General features: G+C 42.2%; 1 protein-coding gene across 2 annotated transcripts in view; it reads left to right on the top strand.

Moving 5' to 3' along the window:
* The window catches only part of SDK1 (sidekick cell adhesion molecule 1), a 646346-nt gene that overhangs the window by 476412 nt on the left and 147007 nt on the right, over window positions 1–22927 (top strand). For both annotated transcript variants that reach the window (XM_037910909.2, XM_043523779.1), the window contains exons 15-18: window positions 952–1088; window positions 12065–12212; window positions 13090–13230; window positions 17418–17599. In XM_037910909.2, coding sequence (XP_037766837.1) covers window positions 952–1088; window positions 12065–12212; window positions 13090–13230; window positions 17418–17599 — 608 coding nt within the window. The remainder of the gene's footprint in view (window positions 1–951; window positions 1089–12064; window positions 12213–13089; window positions 13231–17417; window positions 17600–22927) is intronic.

Raw genomic sequence — 22927 nt, 5'->3', positions numbered from 1 at the left:
ATAATCCCAAATATATGTATAAAATGATGGGGTCTAAATTAGCTGTTAAAACTCAAGAAAGAGATCTTGGAGTCATTGTAGATAGTTCTCTGAAAACATCCACTCAATGTGCAGCAGCAGTCAAAAAAGCAAACAGATTGTTGGGAATCATTAAGAAAGGGATAGATAATAAGACAGAAAATATATCGCCTCTATATAAATTCATGATACGCCCACATCTTGAATACAGTGTGCAGATGTGGTCACCCCATCTCAAAAAAGATATACTGGACTTGGAAAAGGTTCAGAAAAGGGCAACAAAAATGATTAGGTGTATGGAACAGCTGCCATAAGAAGAAAGATTAATAAGAATGGGACTTTTCAGCTTGGAATAGAGACGACGTAGGGGGGATATGATAGAGGTCTATAAAATCATGACCAGTGTGCAGAAAGTAAATACAGAAGTGTTATTTACTCCTTCTCATAACACAAGATCTAGGGGTCGCCAAATGAAATTAATAGGCAGCAGGTGTTTTTTCACACAACGCACAGTCAACCTGTGGATCTCTTTGCTAGAGGATGTTGTGAAGGCCAAGACTATAATAGAGTTCAAAAAAGAACTAGATAAATTCATGGAGGATAGGTCCATCAATGGCTATTAGCCAGGGTGGGCAGGGATGGTGTCCCTAACCTGTTTTTGACAGAAGCTGGGAATGGGAGACAGGGAATGGATCACTTGATGATTACCTGTTCTGTTCATTCTCTCTGGGGCACCTGGCAATTGGGCACTGTCAGAAGACAGGATACTGGGCTAGATGGACCTTTGGTCTGAGCCAGTATGGCTGTTCTTATGAACAAGTCTGATGTTATATGAATGTCTAACCTTCTACAAGCATCAGGACAAATGAAATGTAGATTGATTTTCTGTGGGATTTATCCCTTCATTTTTTCTTTTCTTTTCTTTTAAAATAGTGAGCTGCCTCACTCCCCTCAGAATCTTCTGGCCATCCTGAATTCTTCATACAGCCACAGTGTGATGCTTTCCTGGGTGCGTCCCTTTGATGGAAACAGCCCGGTTCTCTACTATATAGTAGAGTTGTCTGAGAACAGTAAGTGGAGTCAATACATTGCAACCTCTTGTGTTTCTTAACTATTCAACCTTCATTTCAGGCTTAGCTTTTACCAGAGCTAGGGTACTAAAATCTTAGTGCTATTTGCATATCCAGAGAGAAGTATGGTCTCCGCACAGGACTGGGAACAAGAACTCCTGAGTTTTAATCTAAATAAACATCACATCAGAAAGGTTATGAAGAAAAACAGGCATGGTCTGGTGATTAAAGTAATCAGCAAACCTGGACTCCATCCCCAGCTCTGCTAGTGAATTGCTGTATGATCCCAAGCAAGTCACCTAACCTGTCTATGCCTCAGTTCCCCATCTGTAAAATGGGAATAGTAATACTTTTTCTCTCACCCTCTGTCTGTTTTGTCTATGTATTGGAAAAGGGATTCTCTCTTGCTAGGTGTTCATATGGCTCCGAACACAATGGGGCCCCAATCTCAGATGTAGGCTCTAGACACCATGGTAATGTTAATAATTATTTTAATGGCTTACCAAAGATGCTGGAAGTGGAGGTAACGATGCACTCTGCCTTCAAGACTCCCATCCTTAATGCACATACAGTTTCATATGTTACCTCCTGCTTTCCCTCTTCTGCTATTTTAACGCCCTTCCTCTAAGTTGGCAATTGAGGCTAGTGCCTAGAAGGATACCTATCTTCATAGGTTGCAAAGCTGGCCATTCTGAACTGTCACTCCTCACAATTCCCTCAGGCTGCCACTTCATGGCGCTTTGTTTGCAGTGTTATCCAGGGACATAGCTAATGCCACTTTAGAATTTGACTGAGGGTTGAGGTGTACAAAGGGCAGTTATTTTGCCGCTCTTTCCCGTTTTGGGGGATCAGTCACCTTAGCGAGACTCTCTTGTCTCTACTACCCTGAGAAGTGGAAATGCAGGCCCCAAAAATGGATTTCCCATGGCAAAGCAAAAAGCACTGTTTTTGTACCATCTGAAAGTTAGCTACTGTAAATCTAAAGGTAAATTGTGATTATTTCAGATCATCTCGTGAATAGCACCTTGTTTTGCTACATGGAGAACCTGGGGTTGGGATCATTCTTAAGACTCACTTTTAGGCTGGAGGGTATGGATCTTCAGATTTAAAGGTTCCAGAATTGATTATTTTAACATCAACCAGGCAGAGTGCTTTGAAGTGCTACTCATAGCCATTGTCATGGAAGCAACTCTTGAAAAGATTCTTGATGGGTGATCCCTAGCCTATTTAGCATGGAGCCCCTTAGAACACTCTGGAACAATGTGCAGGTGCAATGTGATGCCTGCTGGAAGCACTGCTAATTAGGTGGTCAGCCTCCTTCACCAGCTGAAGTTTCTTAGTGGCCTTCATGTGTAACCTTGCAGTATTCCAGTCTGGTGGTCTGAAAGGCACCACACAGTAATTCACCTTACAAAATATGTAAGAAGTTCAACAAACGTCTGAGAGAGTTCTACAGAAGTCATGTGAATAATACCTCAGAACTCCACAGGGTCCTCTTAACTCTTACACACAGTGAGATAGCTCCAATAATTTTTATCTGAAGGCATTTTAATCTACCACTGAGTGAATCTCATCACAAATCATAGATGTGTGTACTTGAGTAAGATGGATAACTGCACAAAAAAACCCCCCAAAACCCAAACCACTTGCGTTCTATGAACGGAGTACCTTCTCTTCAAGTGAGAATTGTTTCTCTTCCAGGACCACTCTATACTATACTGTACTTTGAGTTTTCACTGTTTGTTTTATCTACATTGCTTTCATGTTCTCTCGCTTCATAATCACTTGTTTACACAGGGCAGAGGGGACTCTGAGTTCCTGAATGTCCGTGCCCTTGTTTCAGTCCTCTCCTTTTATGTATTAATACTCATTTGCTATAGATTCCAAAAGGACCATAAGCAATGTCAGCAGTGAGTTTGGTTTGTATCATTGATTTTAATTAGTGCACAGCTTCACGGTTTCCATCTTTTTTTTTTTTTTAATCTTGAAATGTATTGATTGAGAGTTATTTTCATCTGATGAGTATATGGTTTAGCCTTAGTTGGCAGCTACCGATTTCCTACTTGAGGTAAGCTTGGCACCATGTCTCTCCTTTCTTTTTTCAGCAGTGTTCCTGATCAATGCTGAAGTGTGATACGATACTGTTGACATAGCTTTGTCTCATACATTTTTGTAAACAAATTCTCCCTTTGTTTTTCATAGACAATTTTCTTTACATTTTTTTTCTGCCTGTTCTTTTTGGGCCACAGTCGCCTTTTCATATACACAAAATATTGGGGATTTTTTGCATATGCCCTCCATGACCTCATTTGCTTGTATCTGTAGCTCTTTTACTGTCAGCAGCAGTGCAATATGTTAGGTATCCTATTCCCCATTTGTTGTTATATAGATGAAGATTGGTGGGGTTATTACTTTTCAGTTCCCAGTGATGAACAGAAATCTTCTTTCTGGATTCTGTGCAATTTTAATACACGGATTTCATTTTACAGTGTTATAGTTGCCAATATGTGTTCTGGATTTTGTTGATTTTTCTTTTGACTGTTGTGGTTTGAATACATTTCTAATAGCTTTAACATCCATTGCACATTTTAAAGTACATATAGTGAGTGAATACATAATAAAGGTATCTGTTATAGAAAACTAGCTGAAGAAGGCTCAAAATAATGAGTGAAAATTTCAGGGGACTAATAACTAGCTTCACTGAAGAATGGCATATCGCTCCACCTGGCATGGATTAAAGCTCTTTTCCATTGGTATCGGTGCAGTAAAGAGATGTAAACAACTGATTTTAATTGGGGGGGGGGGGGGAATAGCAGCAGATTGTATAGATGGATTGCAGAAAAAGCATCTGATTCCATTCACCTTGTTCACCTAATCTTTAAAATGAAGTATATGTACCTGGCAGGATACAGCAGTTTTCAGACTGTAATTAGTCACAATAGACCACCACCATGGGTGATTTTTGAGTCATAGGGCTTCAAAAATGTTGGATTTGGGGAAAATGTATAGTTTGATTCATAAAATACATTTTCTGGGAAACAGTCCTTAAGCATTCAAACTATATGCATATGAGGGTAAGAACCCACATTCACAATAGACATTCCAAACAAGTGATTGTGTGGCTTACTGTGGATTTGTACTGGCATCATTCTGTATGCCTTCATAAGATGGTTAGCCACTGCTCTGGTGTACCTAGGAATTCTGTGTTGTATATATCTTTGAAGAGTTAGAGGTTCATTCATGTTATTGCCAGGGTGTCAATGTTTCTGGGGTTAATCAAAAGTTACTTTTACGTGGTAGCTATCTGAGCAAGCATTTATGGAGCTTTGTTGGATGCAACTTAGGTGAAAGCCTGTTTCTCTTTTACTGTATTCTTGGATATTGTGCCTTGAGATATAATAGGATAACTCAGAGCCACTTGATAACGAGGTAAGGACCACATTAAATCCTTGCTCCTAAAAAAAAATATGCACACGCTTAACATTTAGTCTGTGTATAGTTCTACTAACTCAGTAGATTTACTCAAATGATTAAAGATAAGTAGTTGCATAAGCCTTTGCAGCATCAGGATTTAAATATGTATGTCTTGAAGGCTATTTGTTAGGACCATGACTTATTTCTACATAAGGCTTAGAGGATGGTGGTCCGTAAGGCCTTAGAGCAGGGGTGGGCAAACTAGGGCCTGTGGGCTGGATCTGGCCTGCCAGCCATTTTAAGCTGACCCTCGAGCTCCCGCTGGGGAGTGGGCCTGGTGCTTGCCCTGTTCCCATGGTCCAGCCGTGGTGCAGGGTCAGGGGCTGCTCCACACGGCTCCTGGAAGCCACAGCATGGCCCCGCTCCGGTGCTCCAGCCGTGGTGCAGGGTCTGCTCCACATGGTGCCCGGAAGCAGCAGCACGGCCCCCCCTCTGGCACTTCAGCTGGGGAGCAGGGTTGGGAGCTGCTCCACATGGCTCCTGGAAGCAGCGGCATGGCGCCCCTCCGGTTCCTACACAGACCAACGGCCCTGCTCCAGTGGCCCCCTCTGGCGCTCCAATGGCCCCCTCTGGCACTCCAATGGGAGCTCTAGGGGCAGTGCCTGCAGACAGGGCAGCATGCAGAGCTGCCTGGCTGCGCCTCTGCGTAGGAGCCAGAGAAGGGACATGCCACTGCTTCTGGGAGCTGCTTGAAGTAAGTGCCGCCCAAGCTCCCCCCCTGCATCCCAACCCCCTGATCCCAGCCCAGAGCACCCGCCTACACCCCAAACTCCTCATCCCCCGCCCCACCCCAGAGCCTGCACCCCCATCTGGAGCCTGCACCCCTTCCCCCACCCCAACCCCCTATCCCAGCCCTTATCCCCCTCCCACCCTCCAAACCCCTCGGTCCTAGCCCAGAGCACCCTCCTACACCCCAAACTCCTCATCCTCAGCCCCACCCTGGAACTCTCACTCCCCCAGCCCATGGCCCCCTCCTGCACCCTGAACACCTCATTTCTGGCCCCACCCCAGAGCCCACACCCCCAACCAGAGTCCTCATCCCCTCCTGCACCCCAACCCCAATTTTGTGAGCATTCATGGCCCGCCATACAATTTCTATTCCCAGATGTGGCCCTCGGGCCAAAAAGTTTGCCCACCCCTGCCTTAGAGGATGGTGGTCTCAGACCCAAGTGAAATCCCTAAAATTACATTTGAATAATAGATCCTAGTGGATTCCTGCAGGCTGGTGGAAGCCTTGAACTTGAATCTTTCACATTCTCAAATTGTTATGAACACAGATGTATTTGGGGAGACAAGAGAAACTTCAGTACTTTCCAGTAGTCCAGGCTACACAATAGCATCTTGAAAAGGGGAGGCATCTGAAATATAGTCCAGAGCTATGGAAATCAGCTTTCTGCTAAGAAAACAATAGTTCTGTATCAACAAGCAGGAAGGAATAGGACATCCATCTTGAGTCTTTTAACTCAGTCGATATCCCCTAAGAACAGCAGGCAGACTTCAAATGTGTAGAAGAAATTCCTCTTGGTAAGTCACTTGTCTTAGGAAGGAATGTCACTGGTGTCAAATAAGTGCCTCCAAAACAGAAATTCTTTGACAATCAAAACAGAAGCTCTTGACAGGTCAAGAAATCAAATGGTAAAGTATAGTGTCACTTTCTTATTTTCATGCAGCTTAATTTGAAAAAAAGATAAGACAGCACTAATTCAAATAGCCAGCATGTCTGAGCAGATTGACAACTAAATGAGAAACTTTTTCAGCCAACAGCAATTAAATTGGAAGACTGAGTGAGCGGAACCCAGAGTATGTTCTGGGCAGCTTAAGTTAAATGAAAGATTAGCACTGTCTGCTCAATATAATGGAAGTTTATTTAATAGATTGACCTGGCAAGTCTTTTGTCACCGTGGAACTTCTCCAGGCTTTCTGGGTCAGGAGACTGACAGTAATCCCTGAAGGAAGGGAAAGTGGGTGTTGAAATTTTTATGGAAGGTTTCCTATGTCAAAATTGTTCTTCTACGTGGTAAAACAAGTTTCTTTGCAATTCTGTTTTGGCTGTGCATTTAAGCTGGAAGAGCAGCCTTTCAAAGGGTTTAGTTTATTGAGTGTCAAGAGATGACTTGCTATTTAAATTTTAAAGATACTTTGCAAACCCGCTGTATCCGCTGCTCCATGAGCAAGCAAATCCTCCCCAAACCACTTTTCTGAACAAATCAGAGTACCCAGGAGATGAATAGGGTTCATTTATATTAGTTTTCAGTTTAATCTCTCTTCCTGCCAGATCTTTTATCTTCCACCAGGAGAGGAAAAAGAATAAATAAAGTATTCTACAGCTGCAGTATATAAACAGACCAGAGCCCCAAGGTGCTGAGGAGATTAATAAGCCCCGTTGTTGAATCAAACTGTTCACTAGATCGAACTGTTTGGGTTAAGCACTCTCAAGTGGTGTTTACACTAGCAGTAAACAAATGAAACTGAATTGTTCCAGGAAATGGGCCAGTGCGAATTAGCTCATTTAAGGGCATTCAGCATTCTTGTTTGTGTGTGCTTTTCCATTTTCTTGATTAAGTGGCTTCAGGGAACTTACTAAAGTCAGCCATACCTTAACTCCTGCTTCCCATTAATTTTCATTGTGCACTTGGGTGTAGTCAGGTGAACAGTTGTTTGGCCACGGTCATAGGAGAAGTTCTGTGAAAGGCAAAGTAAAGAGTGCAAAGAGAAAACTTAGCCTGTGGTTTTCATAGTTAATAGGGGTAAGCATATTCTCACAACGTAGGTTGCTATCAAACTCTTGTAGTCAAGATCATTGTTAGCAAACCTTTGCCAAACAAACACCTACTGGTGTGAGAAATCTACTGTTCTGCAAGTATCTATCCAGGATTCCTACTACTTGCTGTGTCAGAAATCACATTAAGATGACTTTGCTCTCAGAAAGCTATTACTATAGTAAATATATTTTGAATAATTAAAAGATGCAGCCTATATAGCCCAACTGGCATCAAGCCTGAGGGGGTTTTAACTAGTTAAAGAACCAGCCAGCAAAGCACTGAATTAGTGATTTGCATGTTGGTGTGACATTTAACACATTTGGAACATCTCATCTTCATTTGCAGGCAGTGTATGGTTTCATCTAGGTGATCTGTTAGGGACTGCAGTGTAGTTCTGTACCGTATGCACAGATATGTTGCCAAAATCTCTGGCTAGGTCCTCAGTTGTTTTCAGAAATGTTTGTAATTTTGAGTGTGGAATGTGAAAAGAACTGGTATTATTAAAAACTGAACAAGTCTTTAAATCAGCGGACAAGAACCAAATGTCACCTCTTCTTGACTGCCCCAGTCATGCAGGCCATGCTGTGTAATAGAATGCTAAACTGTATATATGTTCAGCCACTAGGTGGCACTGCAGCACACATTATTTAAGCTACCCTCAGCCATACTTGGCAGAGCATTAAAGAACTTATAGTGAACAGCTGGTATGTCCCTCTCTGAGAAGAAAGCTGTGGCCACTTCATATCTAGTACACAAGCATGACCTGCTAGTAGCAGACCTGCAACCTACCATGTATAAGAAATACATGATGTGGTGTCAGAAGTAAACTAGCCCCAGAGGAAAACAAACAGAAGGAACAAAATCAACAGAGGTTGCAGGCTGGTAAAAAAAGCAACAAAGGATCTCATCAACATGCCACTCTTCAATGCCTCAGAGAGTTTCAGCTTTGACAGACCTTCACAATGGACAGACTGGAAGCAGTATTGTGCATGATTATCAGTTGCTACAAATCTCTAAGGAAAATTAAGAATTTATGCTATTGGGAAGGAGGAAGAGCAATCTTTAAATCCTTTGCCTTTACTGAAGACAGTCAAAAAAATGACTATGAAAGTGTTCTGGCTATGTTTGATGCATACTTTGTCTCAGAAACAAGAGGTTTATGAAGGTGCATGTTTTCATCGGAAATTTCAAGGGCCAGGGGAAAATGTTTAATATTTTTAGGAGTTCTGCATGCATTAGCTGGAAACTGATTTTGGAACTGCAAAACATGAAAATATCAGAGTTAGTGGGTTAAAAGATAAAAATTTGTCACAGCAGGTGCTATTTAAAATAGACTTAATTGTACACACAGCTATTCAAATAGCCAAGCAGTCTGAGATGGTGAGACAGCAAAACCAAGAGCAACTTATCAAACCTGAAAACCAATAAACTAGCTTGGATGCTGTTAACAGATGCAGAACGATTGCTACAAGTCATTACCATAAGAACCCTGAGGCAAGGAGAAAACTCCCACACTATGAGGGACAAATTCCAGTCAAACACCAAAGCCTTATACTCAAAATGCACAAAATGTGGAAATAAATCATATCCCATGGGATGAGGCATGTCCAACCAAAGGTGCAGAGTGTAATAAGTGTGCAAAATATGGATATTTTGCAGCTGTTTGCCACACTAAAACAATCAAAGAGCTTCACATTACAGACAATGAAGAGCCATTGTTTCTGTGGATCTATCATGTGTGATGACTAATGCTAAGATTTTGTCATGGATATTTTTAGTAAAAGTCACGGACAGGTCATGGGCAATAAAGAAAAATTCACGGGGGCCAGTATTTATTTTACTAAAAATATCCATGACAAAATGGGGAGCTGAGCTGTGGGGTCCCCACATGGCCCTGGAGTGGCTAGGCAGCTGCAGGGGTCTGCTCGAAACTCCAGGGTCCCCCACCAGCTGTGGTGGGCTTGGAGCTCTTGCCGGGTGGGGACCCTTTACCTCCTAGCTGTTGCAGGCTGAAGTCACAGAGGTCGTTGGAAGTCAGATTTGTGACTTCCGCGACCTCTGAAAAAATCTTAGCCTTCGGGATGACAAAGAGCCTGTCTAGAGAGTGAAACTTAATATTCATGGAAAGACTTTAAAATTGACTCAGGAGCAGATGTCACAGTTATCTCTGAAGGGACTTACAATAACTTTCAAACCTCCCTGCCACCCCCGAAGCTGAAGTTACCTGACCCAGCTCGGACTTGTCCTGGAGGTATTTTGAACTGCATGGGTCAGTTCACCACAGAAACAATAGCTTTGCATTCAGAGTGCATGTGATCAAAGACTAGGGTTACCATATTTCAGATTCCCAAAAAGAGGACATTGCTGGAGGGGAGGGATGGTGTAGGGGGTACAGTTGGAGGTGCTAGAAGGGTCCTGTGGTGGGGGTCCTAACAGGTGTTGCTCCCTATCATGGTGTGAGGGCAGCTGGTGCAAGCAGTGACAGCTGTCAGTCAGCCCCTTCTTATGGGACCTCCATGGGTGAGATTTAGCAGCTGTGGCTTTCAGAGGAATGGACCAATCAGCTGCAGGTGGACAGGAGGGACCAATTAGGAAGTGGATCAATCAGGGCTCTTTCTGAGCTGCAGCTTGTCTGCTCTGCAAAAACCCCAGACGTTTCCTGTTATTTGAAAAGTCACCTGAACAGAGAAAGAGGGCTCAAAAAGAGAGGCTGCATCCAGGAAAACCCAGACAAATGGGAACCCTATCAAAGGCCAACAACCTTCTTAGGCATGAAAACCACGATGGGCCTAATGAAAAAGGTGGAAGAACTCAGAGAATTTGAAGATATTGGACTTTTGAAAGGAGATCCAGTACAAATAAACTTGAGACACAATGTAGTGTACAAACACCTCTACCAGACAGACTTTGAAAGAGACTAACTCGATTTATGCTAATTCAGAAGACATCATTACCTGATCATACTGGTCTATTTTCCAAGTGCATAGACATAATTAACTTGAAAGACAAAGCATGATGCAGTGTTATTAAACTCAAGTGCACTTCTGCTCGCTTCAGTATTCCAGAACTAGTGACACACAATGGACTACAATTCACTGCAGCAGAACTTAAGTCATTCTAAACTAAATATGATTGATCATATTACTAACAGTCCACATTACTCACAAGTGAATGGAGGGGCTGAGAGACCTGTAGAAACAGTCAAGAAAATCCTACAGCTGGAAGAGCCATTTCTTGCTCTGAGTTACAGATAACAGCAAAAGCAGCTACTGGATCTAGTTCTACACAACTTCTGATGGGAAGATAACTCAGTAGTACTGTTCCAACTTTGGAGATAGTCTTTTCCAAAGTGGCCAGACATGAAGAGAGTTGCTAAATTGGATAAAAAGGCAACAGCATGCACCACTCAGAGAACTACCAAGTCGAGAACCTGGTGACTGAGTTCATGTCAAATTGGAAAGAGAAAAACTTCAGCTGTCATAAAGAAAAAGAATTCATTGTTCAGATCATGTGTGATGGAGGCCAACAGTGGAGAGTTCAACAGAAACTGTTAACATCTACAATTTGTTCAGAACTGAACAATCGGAGAAAATTCTACAGATGGCAGACATAGAACAAGAAGATGATGATTCAAAGATTCCAAACGGAGCACAGCCAATTGTTGCAGCAAATGGGCAGCCAGATTACAAAGTTGCTATGCATTCGGGTCATGTAATTAGAAAACCAGTATGATTCAGAGACATTTAACAGATTGATCTGTACTGAACTTCAAAGACAGCATGATAGTGTAAATTTTGTAAATGGTAGGAATGTAGAATTTAAGGGGGAGATATAATGGAATGCTAACCTGTATTATACTGATCTGTCACTAGGTGGCACCGTGTATACCATACCTTATTTAAGCTAACCTCAGCCACATCTGTTCACTATAAGAAGAAAGCTCTGTGGCCACTTCATATCTGGTACAGAAGTGTGACCTGCTAGTAGCAGTCCTGCAACCTGCTGTGTACAAGAAATATATGACATGCTAAGGTGAAAAGACGACAGAATATTTAATTTCCAACATATTTCATTTTTCACCTCTCTGAAACTTGGGAATGTAATTCAGGCAGCAGAGAAGCTCAGAGTGTGAAGTATGTGAACTGACAATGGAGGTTTTACACTACTGCCAGAGCAGTTTATTCCAAGGAGCCAGCCTAAGAAATGATTAGACTGAAAATAAGACAATACATCTGTAGAAAACGTCCAGGCATGTAGAAGCCTTCCCGGGCCTTGCAGCAAAGAGCTAATTTGGATGACAGTCACTCTTCCACACCTGCTAAAGAGCTGGGTAGAAAAATGTTGTAGACTAGCTGCGAATTTCATTACAGCCCTTCAGCCAGAGACTACTCATAGGTGTGGTGTTGTAATGGCCTGCTAAACAGATGGGTCACGAAATACATGGCCCATCTGTCTTTATTATGCTCATTTCCTCTTTTATTAAAATGAGAATGAATACAGTTTTTAGGTATTACACAGTGACAAGTGTAGCATCCCTTTCCAGTAGACAAATGTGCAATCTGCTGAACCATGGGGATAGACAAGAAGGTTTCTTTTGTTCATCTGAGGAAAGAAGGTTCTAAAGTTCCTTTGAGGAAAGAAGTTAAAGGAAGCATATTGCAGTCATAGCCATTCACTCACTTCTTAAGGTGTTTTAACAAGCACCTCAATATTATTAACATGTGTGTGTTCCTCCACCAGACTCTCCCTGGAAAGTGCATCTATCAAATGTTAACCCTAAAATGACCAGTATCACTGTGAGTGGATTAACTCCAGCCCGTACCTACCAATTTAGGGTGTGTGCTGTTAACCAGGTGGGCAAGGGCCAGTACAGCACTGAGACCAGCAGGTAAAGTAAAAGTAGATCCCTATGTAAAATGCACAGCATGTGAAGTAACCCCTAATCTGTCAGTTGTTCAGAATTGTTAAAATTAAGTTACTTTTTGTATCATAGTGGGGGGATGTGGGCACTCAGGGGATACCCCTAGTAACATGAAGTGCCTAAGAACTTTGAACAGTATTTAGCCATCCTGGCAGTTAGCAGCAGCAGCATATTCTGCATGCACTGGGGACAGAGGTCCATCCATCTTTGCAGAGTAACAATCAAACAGGATCATAGAAGGAGATGGAGTGAGTGCACGTAGGGCCAACATATTTTTTTCCTGTGGTTAAAGACTCAGTGGTTAACTCTGGACTGGGCAGAGCACTCACCCAGTCACTGCATTTCACTTCTGTAATTACTTCAGTTGTGACATAGAAGGATGGCTTCATCAAGTTAAGTTTCAGATGCATCCCCCTTCCTTTATAAACCAAAGCTTGCTATGAGTTTGAATTGTAGAACAGCTGAGGTTTAAATGGCTTTTTCAAAATGTAGGCGTTTGATATGAAAAATATTGAAAGAGTCAAAGGAGTCACAGATTCTGATCTGAGCTCTAACTCATTCAGGCTTGTAATGTTTTTATATAGTTGGAGCAGCATGGGGGATTCAGAGAGAATAAGGTTACCTCAGCTGTCCTCCTTGTTGCTTGCTTAACTGATTTTCTATTGTGTTGATTTGTTGTAACTATTTCATGCAAGTCGTCAGTAGTTTGGTCAGCATTATGCTTCTTTCTAGTCTTTGGACTTTAGTAAATAAAGCTGGTTCACATTTAGTGGACACAAAATAAAAAGCTAGAGCTTTGTTTTTATCTCAACGCCCACATCCCATCACATTCTTTTGTGCTTAGATTGATGTTACCTGAAGAACCTCCCAGCGCTCCTCCTAAAAACATAGTAGCCAGTGGACGTACCAATCAGTCTATCATGGTTCAGTGGCAGCCTCCTCCTGAAAGTGAACATAATGGGGTTCTCCATGGGTACATCCTAAGGTAAGTGATTTGTGCTCTAGCCTAGAGGGATCTTAATATAGAGTCTGGCACTAAATATCTTAGTGTGTTATAGGTGGACATCCTAGTGGTTTGACAAATAAAAAAGAAAGAATGTTTAAAAGACAATGTCTAATTTATCATTACTTATTATTTGCACTGTACCATATGTGTGCATAGTGCTTTGCATACAAAGCAAAGACTCCCTACCGCAAGTAGCTCATAATTTAAGTCAGACATATCACACAAGTGGAACAGTGGCATTCTGGGTTCTGAAAGAACAAGGATTCTGCCAATAAAGTAGATGGCACAGATCGGGTGAGCCATAGCCAGATTAGGGTTTGGAGTTGAAAATAAATTAAGTAAATAGTCTTTGTGCAGCCCAGCTATACTAAGTTAATGAAAAGGGACTTCAAATGGGTAACTGCTACTCTGAAACTTATTTCATCCAATTTTTCCGCTTATGTATGGAGAGGATGTGGCTCCTAAAACAGGTATGATCATATTGAGAGACTTCCCAGAGCACATTCATTTTCTAGTCTCTTTGGGAGTCAGTAACCAGTCCAGCTGGACTCAGCGATTGCATGGTTCCAGTTGGCTCGCTAACTGTCCCTGCAGTGAGAGCAGGCAGCGTGGCATTCACTCTGCTCAGGAAGGCCTTGTCTACAAGATTATTTTCTGGAAAATCTAGCAGTGTACAACCACTGGTATAGCGCCATGGAAGGTTGGAGCCCCAGTTTAGACAGAATACAGATTGCTGGTGGCATTTTTACCAGTGTCCTCTAGAACTGCTAAAGGATATGGTGGTAAAAATGCTCATGCCCTGTTTACACTAGTGTTACCACTTTGCTACTGTTGATGGAGCTGCTTTGGTGGTATTGCTGAGGGTGGAAATTTCCTGCCAAGCCTAGTGCAGACACAGCTGAAGAATGTTAACTGTCTCCCTGCCACCCAAATAATGAAGTCTGTATGCCCAATCACAGAGGATACAACAGTGTGGTTTATATAACTCTTGACTTTATGCCTGCACCCCAGCTTTCTCACCCAGCAGTTTTCCAAATGTCAAATTTGTAAAAAAAAAATTTTTTAAAGTAGTAAAAAGATGTGTACACAACACACACTGTATTTGGTGAGCTCTCACTATGGTAAGCTTTGCACTTCTATGCTTTCTACACCACACCTTTTTTATTGTCATCTTTTTCTGTGTTATATCTATTCTGTAGACTATCTGCTCCTCTGGGCAGGGATTTGTCTGCAGCAACTATTGTGTCATACACATCTATGGGTCCATCTATAAATAACAAACGGTAACTGTAGGCAACACTGTTTGCACGCCATCAGTCTTGGCCAGTTTACTACATGTCTTGATGAAAGCCTGGTGAATCAAAATTTAAATATGCCAAAGACTAAAGCTGAAGCTTTGAGTTCAGATGGATTGCTGGGGAAAGCTGCAGGCCCTTATTCTCTACTGGGCACAGATATAATGGAAAGGGGCAGCCCTGGCAAGCCGGTTGCAGTTCCCTCATTCAGGGCTCTGGTTGTGGTAGAACAGGAGGTGTCCTGCTCTTTGCTTACACCACTGAGGTGCCTAATGGCAGTGTAGTGTCACGTTTGGTGGAACTCAGCTCTGCCGTGCCCCTTTCTGCCGCTACTGTGCCCCTTTCTCCCCATTTATTCCAGGGTTGATGCAGGAGGTTAGTTTAGGAGATTTCCCCCTGCAGAGGAAGATGTCTTCAATGGGAATTTCTGGTTGGTAAGCAACCTTGGTGGATCAGAGAATCTGTTACCATTTTCTCTGGGCGCTGATATACTGCTGAATGAGTGGGATCAAAAGGCACTCTAGTGGGTCAGCTAGTCCATTCCTTTGCTTTGTCACAGGATTGGTTTCATTATTCCTAAACCAGCCCTAATAGATTGGTAGTTAATCTGTCCTTAAATACCTCTGGAGACAGCAATTCCACAGCCTCCCTACCCGTTGCAACTTGCTCTACTGTCTGACTGTTTCATATAACATGCTGACTAATTTTTAGGTTAAACATTTCCTTCTGCAGCTCATGCAAAATTAGCATAATTGATCCCTGTCCTCTCTAACATCCCTTTTCATATTAGTAGAGAGTTATCCAGTCCATTGGCATCAGTCTGTGTGAGTTTGTGGAAAACATTATTTAGACGTTTAAATTATTGTGTCTAGGCTCCTGAGTAGGGAAACAAACCATTCAATGGGAATTTAAAATTGTCATAATAAAACTTTCCCCTGTAATATTCCAGGGTTATTCTTGGGATTCAAAATGAGAAGATTACAGGAAGGTATTTGCTGTTAAAGGGATTTTCTGTACTAGTTTCAGCTGAGTTTGACTACAGTAGCTCTGTATTAAAGGTGCCTTTTTAAAATTAAGAATGGAAAAGACCCACTATAACATCAGGTCCATTGCTCTGTCTGTGCAGCAAAGAGTCCCACCACAGAGGATGTATTGGACTTAAACTGACAGAATGCCTGATCTTAAAAGTGAGGGTGCACTGCACAAAGCCTATAACAATAGGCATCAAAGTGTACATATAGTGAGAAAAGTCACTAGGACATGACATTTCTGAACTGGCCTTTTTCCTCTGCTCTTTTTCTCCCCAGCATTGTGTTGTTTTTATAGGGGTGTCATACTAAGAGCACAACAGATTAGACCACAAGAGCACTCCACATTTTGACTGCTACCTGTGAGAGAAAACAGAGTGCTGAGTAACGAATTGACATTGCCAAGATTCATACAACCTTCCTATCATCTCATAAGTGGAGGAAGGGGAGATCTTGCATTGAATGGGGGCAGAGAGAGCCACCTAATAGTCCCAGGGAGAGATCCTGACATTGCTTTGCTATATTTTCCTTGTGATTTTGTGTTAATATTTCATGGAGCTATGCTAATGTAGTCTCACAGTACAAAACGTGACCAAGTCAGGAAGCCACACTGCTCTCCCAACTCTTTGCGGTTGTCTGTATCACTGCTATTGGATGATCAAGAGCTGCACGGAGATCTCTCTAGGAACAACAAAATCTCTAAGAATTAGGCCTTGTCTAAACACAGGGATTGCACTGATTAAACTTATATTGGTTTAAAATCGGACCATAAATGAACCAATGAAACTCTCATGTAGATAAGCCTTTAGTTATTGTTAAGCAGGGGCTCACTTAAAACAGCATAAAAATAGTATGATGAATAAAAATCCAAACGTTCCCATATTTGCCTTTTCACAGAATGACAATGCTTCATTTGCAAGTCATAATGCCATTTGGTCTACTTATTTCTGATATGTTGATTAGCATATTGTAAGTATCTACTACACAGCTTGTTTCCTAAAGGGAAAAAAGCAAACAGTCTCACTTGAAGTGTTCAAATTTCCAGGGACTGTTTGAGAGGAAATGATAGAGAACAGTGGATTCTCAGAGTCCAAAAGGACACACCAAAAAAGGGCTCTAAAATATGCATCCAATTCTATTTTCCATAACAACTGCTACAGGGAAACGTATTCAATTGCTCCACCTCTTTGGCAGAGGTTCATCACTATATAGATATATTACTAATCCTTATTTGGCAAACTGTTTCATCTCCATATTGCCATTCTTCTGATTCCCACTCTATAGCAAGCTCTTCAGTCCCTAGGCAACCCCTGTTTCAGGCCTTGTTATAATCATTCTGTGAAAGTGGGTTCTTGTTGCAGGCTTGAGCTGACAGTCCCTTAGACCAGAAGGTTTGAACACTACCGAGATCATCTTGCTTTTCAGGTTTAGAGACTGAGGAAGAAAACATTTCTCAAACTGATTTACATCAGCACCCTGATAAAAATCCTGTCCAAGATATTTTTTATACTAAATCATAGCTTTTACTAGACAAGCCACATTTTAAAAGCTATAATTTTTCTACAGCCATAAAACAGGATAAAATGCCAGTTTTGTTTAGCCCTGAGCGTGTAATTTCATTGAAATCAGATTATAAATACTACAGCAGTCAAGCAGGCTATGGTCTTATCAGGGGTTAGTCTGTTTTTTTTTTTTTGAGGACGTTCTATTATCCTTTGTATAATTCTGCAGTAAAAGTATGAATATTGCATCTTCAGAGAGGAAGCTGTTTTGCTAGTCAGTGCATTTGATAGAATTGATGTCTTTTAACTGACTGCATTGAATTTTCCTTTTCTGTATGCAGGTATCGCCTGGCAGGCCTCCCTGGGGAGTATCACTATAAGAACATCACCAGCGCAGAGATTAACTACTGTTTGGTAAAAGACCTGATCATCTGGACTCAGTATGAAATCCAGGTGGCATCTTATAATGGAGCCGGGCTGGGACCATTCAGCAGAGCAGTGACAGAGTACACTTTACAGGGAGGTGAGCTCCACTGTGCAGTCTAAACTGCAAATCCTTTGCAGTCACTAATTTTAGACAGGGTGAACAAATAGTGCAAGGATTTGTCGTATGTTTACCTTTATGAAGGGAAACATACTCTAGAGACAGGATTGTACAGGAGAGGTTCAAGTGAGATAGAGGCATTACCAAGAGGAAAAGGGAGCCATAATTCTTATTCTCATTTACACTAAAGCTCCTTTATACCTCTCTGGCAATATACAGGTGCCCTGAAGTGGGTGGGAATTACATCTATAACAAAAGGATTTGTAATTACTTTTACACCTACTGAAAGGCGTATTTACACTACTGGATCAGTATGAAGAATCCTTAGCATAATTGAGAGTCAGGTCCTTAAGATGTCCATTGATTTCCAAGATTGCAGGACTGGATTTTGAGCAATAGACAGTCTCATGATATCTGCTTTAGTAGGTCATAAAAACAATTAAACTATTTGAAAAACTAACACTTTTACAGTGCATGCTAGTTTATAATCAGTGAAGTATATGTAATGGTTTGCTAATTGTTGGTAGGAGTACATTATGATGTGAATAAACATATTGTGAGTTAGAGAGATTTTAAAAATAGACTATGCAAGTGCAGCACCAGTTTACCAAGACAGTTAAAGAGCAAGGAAACAGTCCAAGTTATCTCTCAGAGGTAGTGAACTAATGAAAGATAACAGCAGCTATCTGTTGTCATTTGTAAGGATATAAATCCTCTGTTACAAACGAAGTGCAGTTGGTCCTGCATTCAGTTTGACTGGTAGAAGTATTTATAATGCAGGACAATCTGCAATGCCCTATTTATCTTTATGTAATTCTTACCTAGTACAAATGAAAAAGCTAGGGGTTCCCTTTTTAAGTAATTCACAATAGCAATAAATAGCTCCAGAATGGATGTTGCCATCCCCTAATGCATGCCTTGCGGAAGTTCTTGCGGATATCCTCAGGCTTTCAACCCACTTTAAAAACAGTTTGAAGCCTTTTCACATTTGGAGTTGAACAGAGGGGAGGCTGCACAGCCCCAGTCTAATCTGAAGCAGAGTTAGTATCATTTTTCCATACGTTAAGAAATGTATCATGTCCTATGCCACTCTCCCTGCACCTGGAGAATGTACAGACACCTGTTTGTGACCATTTATCACTGCTGACTGTGCCTCCTAAACCAAACCAGGAACGTAAATCAGAGCATGGGTGGAAACTGTTTTATAATCCATAATATAGTTTAAAGATGAGCCTAAGAAACCTGCATCTATGCACCTTGCCCACCTCTCCACACACACACCCCACTTCACACACACTAGTGATTCAGGTTGCACTGGCAAGAACCTTCCTGTCTGTGGATAGAAAAAATACCTAAAATACCTGGCATTAGTTGAATGTGCCATGCAATCAAAACCCTGGCAGCAAATGAGTGCTCAGAGCAGATCAACACGTTAATATTGAATTCCCCTCCACCTCCTACCTCATTGGCCACGTGAGCTGTGGCCTTGCCCTTGAATGCACATGATTGGACTTTTATTGTTTATTGTTATATAATTTTATTATTTTTGGCATTTAGTAGTGGCAGCCCAAGAACCCATAGTTGACGATCAGCTGCTCGGAGCTCTTTTAAAATAACTCGTGGCCAGTGTCTAAGTGAGAATGTAACTTGCAAGATGCCTGAAGACCTGAACTCACAGAAACTGAGTTATAATGTCAGTCAGGTCCTTTGAGATATATTGGCAAAGCATGCAACATCCTGAGGTCTAAGGGCTTGACTGTTTCAAAACCCCAAAAGTCTTTCAGTGGGATATTCAGCATAACCCTTTGATGCTGTGTGTGTGTATATATTATATATATGCATGCCTTTCTTCATCAGGGTTTCTCCAGCTGTTCCTTACTTCTTTGATGTTATCTTTGACAGGGATTTGTGCCAACTTTCTGCACAGAGTAGCTGTTGCTCATTTGAACAGAGTCCTTCAGGACTTTTCATCACTGTGTGAAAAGTTGAGGCTTCCGAGTATCTCTGCACAGAAGAGTTATTTCATATACATAAGTCTTTTGGCGGGTGATGCAAGTCATCTCCCTTGCTGTGTTTGGTCCAGGAGAGAGACAGTTTTTCTTCTCTTCACTCTGGGATCTAGCACTTCGATCTCAACAATCTTATTGACTTCTTAGGTGCTCTCCCTTTGAACAGCTCCTCACAAAGTTAAATGCCAGTCCATGGATTTACATTAGCCTTCAAATAACTTACATAGTAGATGGACATCACATTCCCCACCCACTTTCAGAGCCCTCAAGGGTCACCTTTGTGATGTGTCTGAGAGACTGTGGCTCCACACTGAGGAGAACTACACCTGAGTCTCCAGTGCTCAAAAGCTGCTCCCAAACCCCAAGGAGAAAGTTATAATTTCAATATACATCTGTCTGATTTCGTGAGGAAACAGTCTGTAACATTGGTCCCATTTCATACCATTTTACTCAAGCTATTTCTCTGACAAGTGTGGCAATGAGAAAGAATTTGTTGTTTTAAATACTTGGGAAGTGCTATGGTAATGGGAGTACGGGGGCAAAATAGGTTCCTAGGTGGCCTACTGTACTTAGAATGTGTAATACGGAAAATGCCCTCCAATTATGGTAGGGCAAAACTCAAAACTATGAACACTCAAAACCTGCAGACATTATGGACACGAGCCATACTACCAGGCAAATTGACTCAAGATGTTCTTTTAAGAGGAGATAAATGAGATTAGTAAAGAGAGTGCCAAAAAGAGAGTGCCAATAACAGTGCCAACAGGTTGAAGAACCATGCTTGCCCAGCACAACCCAGAACTACCAAGATTATGTGAACCCTGCTCTATTTTATTTTCTGCAAGAACTGAAGTACCAAAGGGACCAGGAGAAATGGCACCCATCCCAGAAGAAAATGCCTTTGTGACCCACTCAGAATAAATTTGATCACTTAACATTGCTTCAGGAAACCAATAGGTCTACTCTAAATGAGCCAACTGGAAAAGAGAGGGGCCATTCATGCTGGTCCTGAAACCTGAGGTTTAAGTTGTTCTCTGATTAATTCTTTTTGACTGGAAAGTTTAGAGCAAAAGGAAATGCATCTCTTAGAGACATAGCGTTTAGGCCAGAAGAGACCACCAGATCTAGTCTAACCACCTGTGAATTGCAGGCGGTCAACACCACCCAGCACCTACACACTAAACCCAACAATCAAAATTAGACCAAAGTATTCCATCAACACAACCTGCTCCCATGAGAGGGGAGGAGGAGAGAATGAGACTCATTGGCCAGTTTAGCAGCCCCCGTGTTATTCATGTTGTATGTGACAATTCACCATTTTTCCTCCAACTGATAGCAGGAAAGTTCTGAGGGCCAGTCTTGTAGCCCAAAGTTTCAAGACATGGATATGCAGTCTGATCTCTTTTTTTCTTCCAAAGCTGTGCAGTTTAGAGACGTCCTCTATTGGATGCATCTGTGCTTATCATAAAGGTTAGGAACAGTTGAGTGAATGGTGCTTCTTGAGTTCATGAAAGGTCAGAATCACCAGATTAGTGAATCCTTGACAGACATGATAGGGAGAGGCAGAAGAGCAAGAGGAGTATACTGAAGATGTTTCCTCCTTAGCAATATGAAGGGAGTCATAAAGGAAATCTCGTTCCCTTTCATTGAAAACTTGTCAGCAGGGCTGCCTTCTGTGTGTAGAAAATAGTCCCGAGGAAGAAATGTAGCTGCTATCCTTGAATCAAGAATATCATCTCCAAGTGTTGGGTTCTTTGTTCTTTAAAAAAATAGATTTCTCCCTGTTATTCCTTTAGGCCAAGTTGTTGAAACAAAGACCAAGAGACTTGCAGAAGGGAATCTGCTTAGAGCAGGGGTGGGCAAACTTTTTGGCCCAAGGGCCACATCAGGGTTGTGCAACTGTATGGAGGGCTGGGTAGGGAAGACTGTGCCTCCCCAAACAGCCTGGCCCCTGCCCCCTATCCACTCCCTCCCACTTCCCGTCCCCCTGAGAATCCCCCGACCCATCCAACCCCCCCTGCTCCCCATCCCCTGACTGCCCCCACCCCCAGAACCTCCACCCCATCCAACTGCCCCCTGCTCCCTGTCCCCTGACTGCCCCTTGGGACCCCCTGCTCCTTATCCAACCCCCCCCCCACTCCCCTCCCCTTTACCATGCTGGAGCCAGCCATGCTGCCACATTGCCCAACAGGAGCAGCGGGCCAGAGTGCTGCCCGGGCAGCGGTGTGGCTGCGGGAAAGGGGAGATGGCAGGGGAGGAGCCAGGGGCTAGCATCACCAGCTGGGAGCTCAAGGGCTAGGCAGGACGGTCCCGCGGGCCATAGTTTGCCTACCTCTGGCTTAGAACAACCAGTTGTCTACGGTCAGATTGTGAACTGCTGCTTTATGATTTATCAAGATGGGAGGAAACAAGGAGCTCACTTCCCCTTTATGCCCCTACACAGAAGGGGCACAGAATTACAGGCCTGGATCTCAGGCCAGGTGCTTAGGGAGAAAATGCTTCATTCCCTAAGGGGGTGTATCAGCAGCTGCACAATAAGAATTGTGTGCTTTTGAGGCAAAATTCTTTCCGGAGCTCCCACTGGGGCTCTGCAGCTTAGCACCTGAAACCTCTGCATTAAAGGAACAACCAAATTCTCAGATAGAGAAAAATCTTGGCATCCTGAAAGCCAGGAGCTTGGGATCTTTCTGCATGCCTTTGTTGAAGATTTATATTTAAAACTGGTAGTCTGTCTATCTGAATCTGTGTGCGATTTAAATGCCTATTCACACATAGCTAGAGACATGAACATGTGTTTATCCTTAATTCCTTCTTATTCCCATAATCTTGTTGGCCAACCCCATTTAATGGCTTTTATCTACAGTGCCTCCGTGACCTTTTCTGCTAAGAGTAGTTTTAGAATGTTTTAAAATTCAAGCAGTTGAGTTCTAATACATTTCTAGCGAAATTAACTTTACTGGGAGGAATATAAAGGTTGGTTCTGTCATACCAACTATGCTCTGAAATTCAGGGATGTCTCAAAGGTGTCACACAAATTTGGAGCTGTACTCCAATGTGAGATCTTCAGTATAATCACAAACATGACCAAAATTAGGTTTAAAAAAATCCAGCATGCAATTACATAAGGATTTCTTTGTAAATACTTTGTGTTCAATAAGAAACAAACATGATTTAGCCAGATCTGCATGGCTAAATACTGTGTATAATTAGAGATACCTTAGTTGCCAATTTCAGCTCTTGCTACTTACTGATGATTTAATCTGGAGCATTGTTTGAGAGATCAGCCATGATGTAAATG

This window comes from Chelonia mydas, chromosome 10, assembly GCF_015237465.2.
Source record: "Chelonia mydas isolate rCheMyd1 chromosome 10, rCheMyd1.pri.v2, whole genome shotgun sequence".
NCBI lineage: Eukaryota > Metazoa > Chordata > Testudines > Cheloniidae > Chelonia > Chelonia mydas.
The sequence above is the reverse complement of the archived record's forward strand: the minus strand, read 5'-3'. Positions and strand labels throughout refer to the sequence as shown.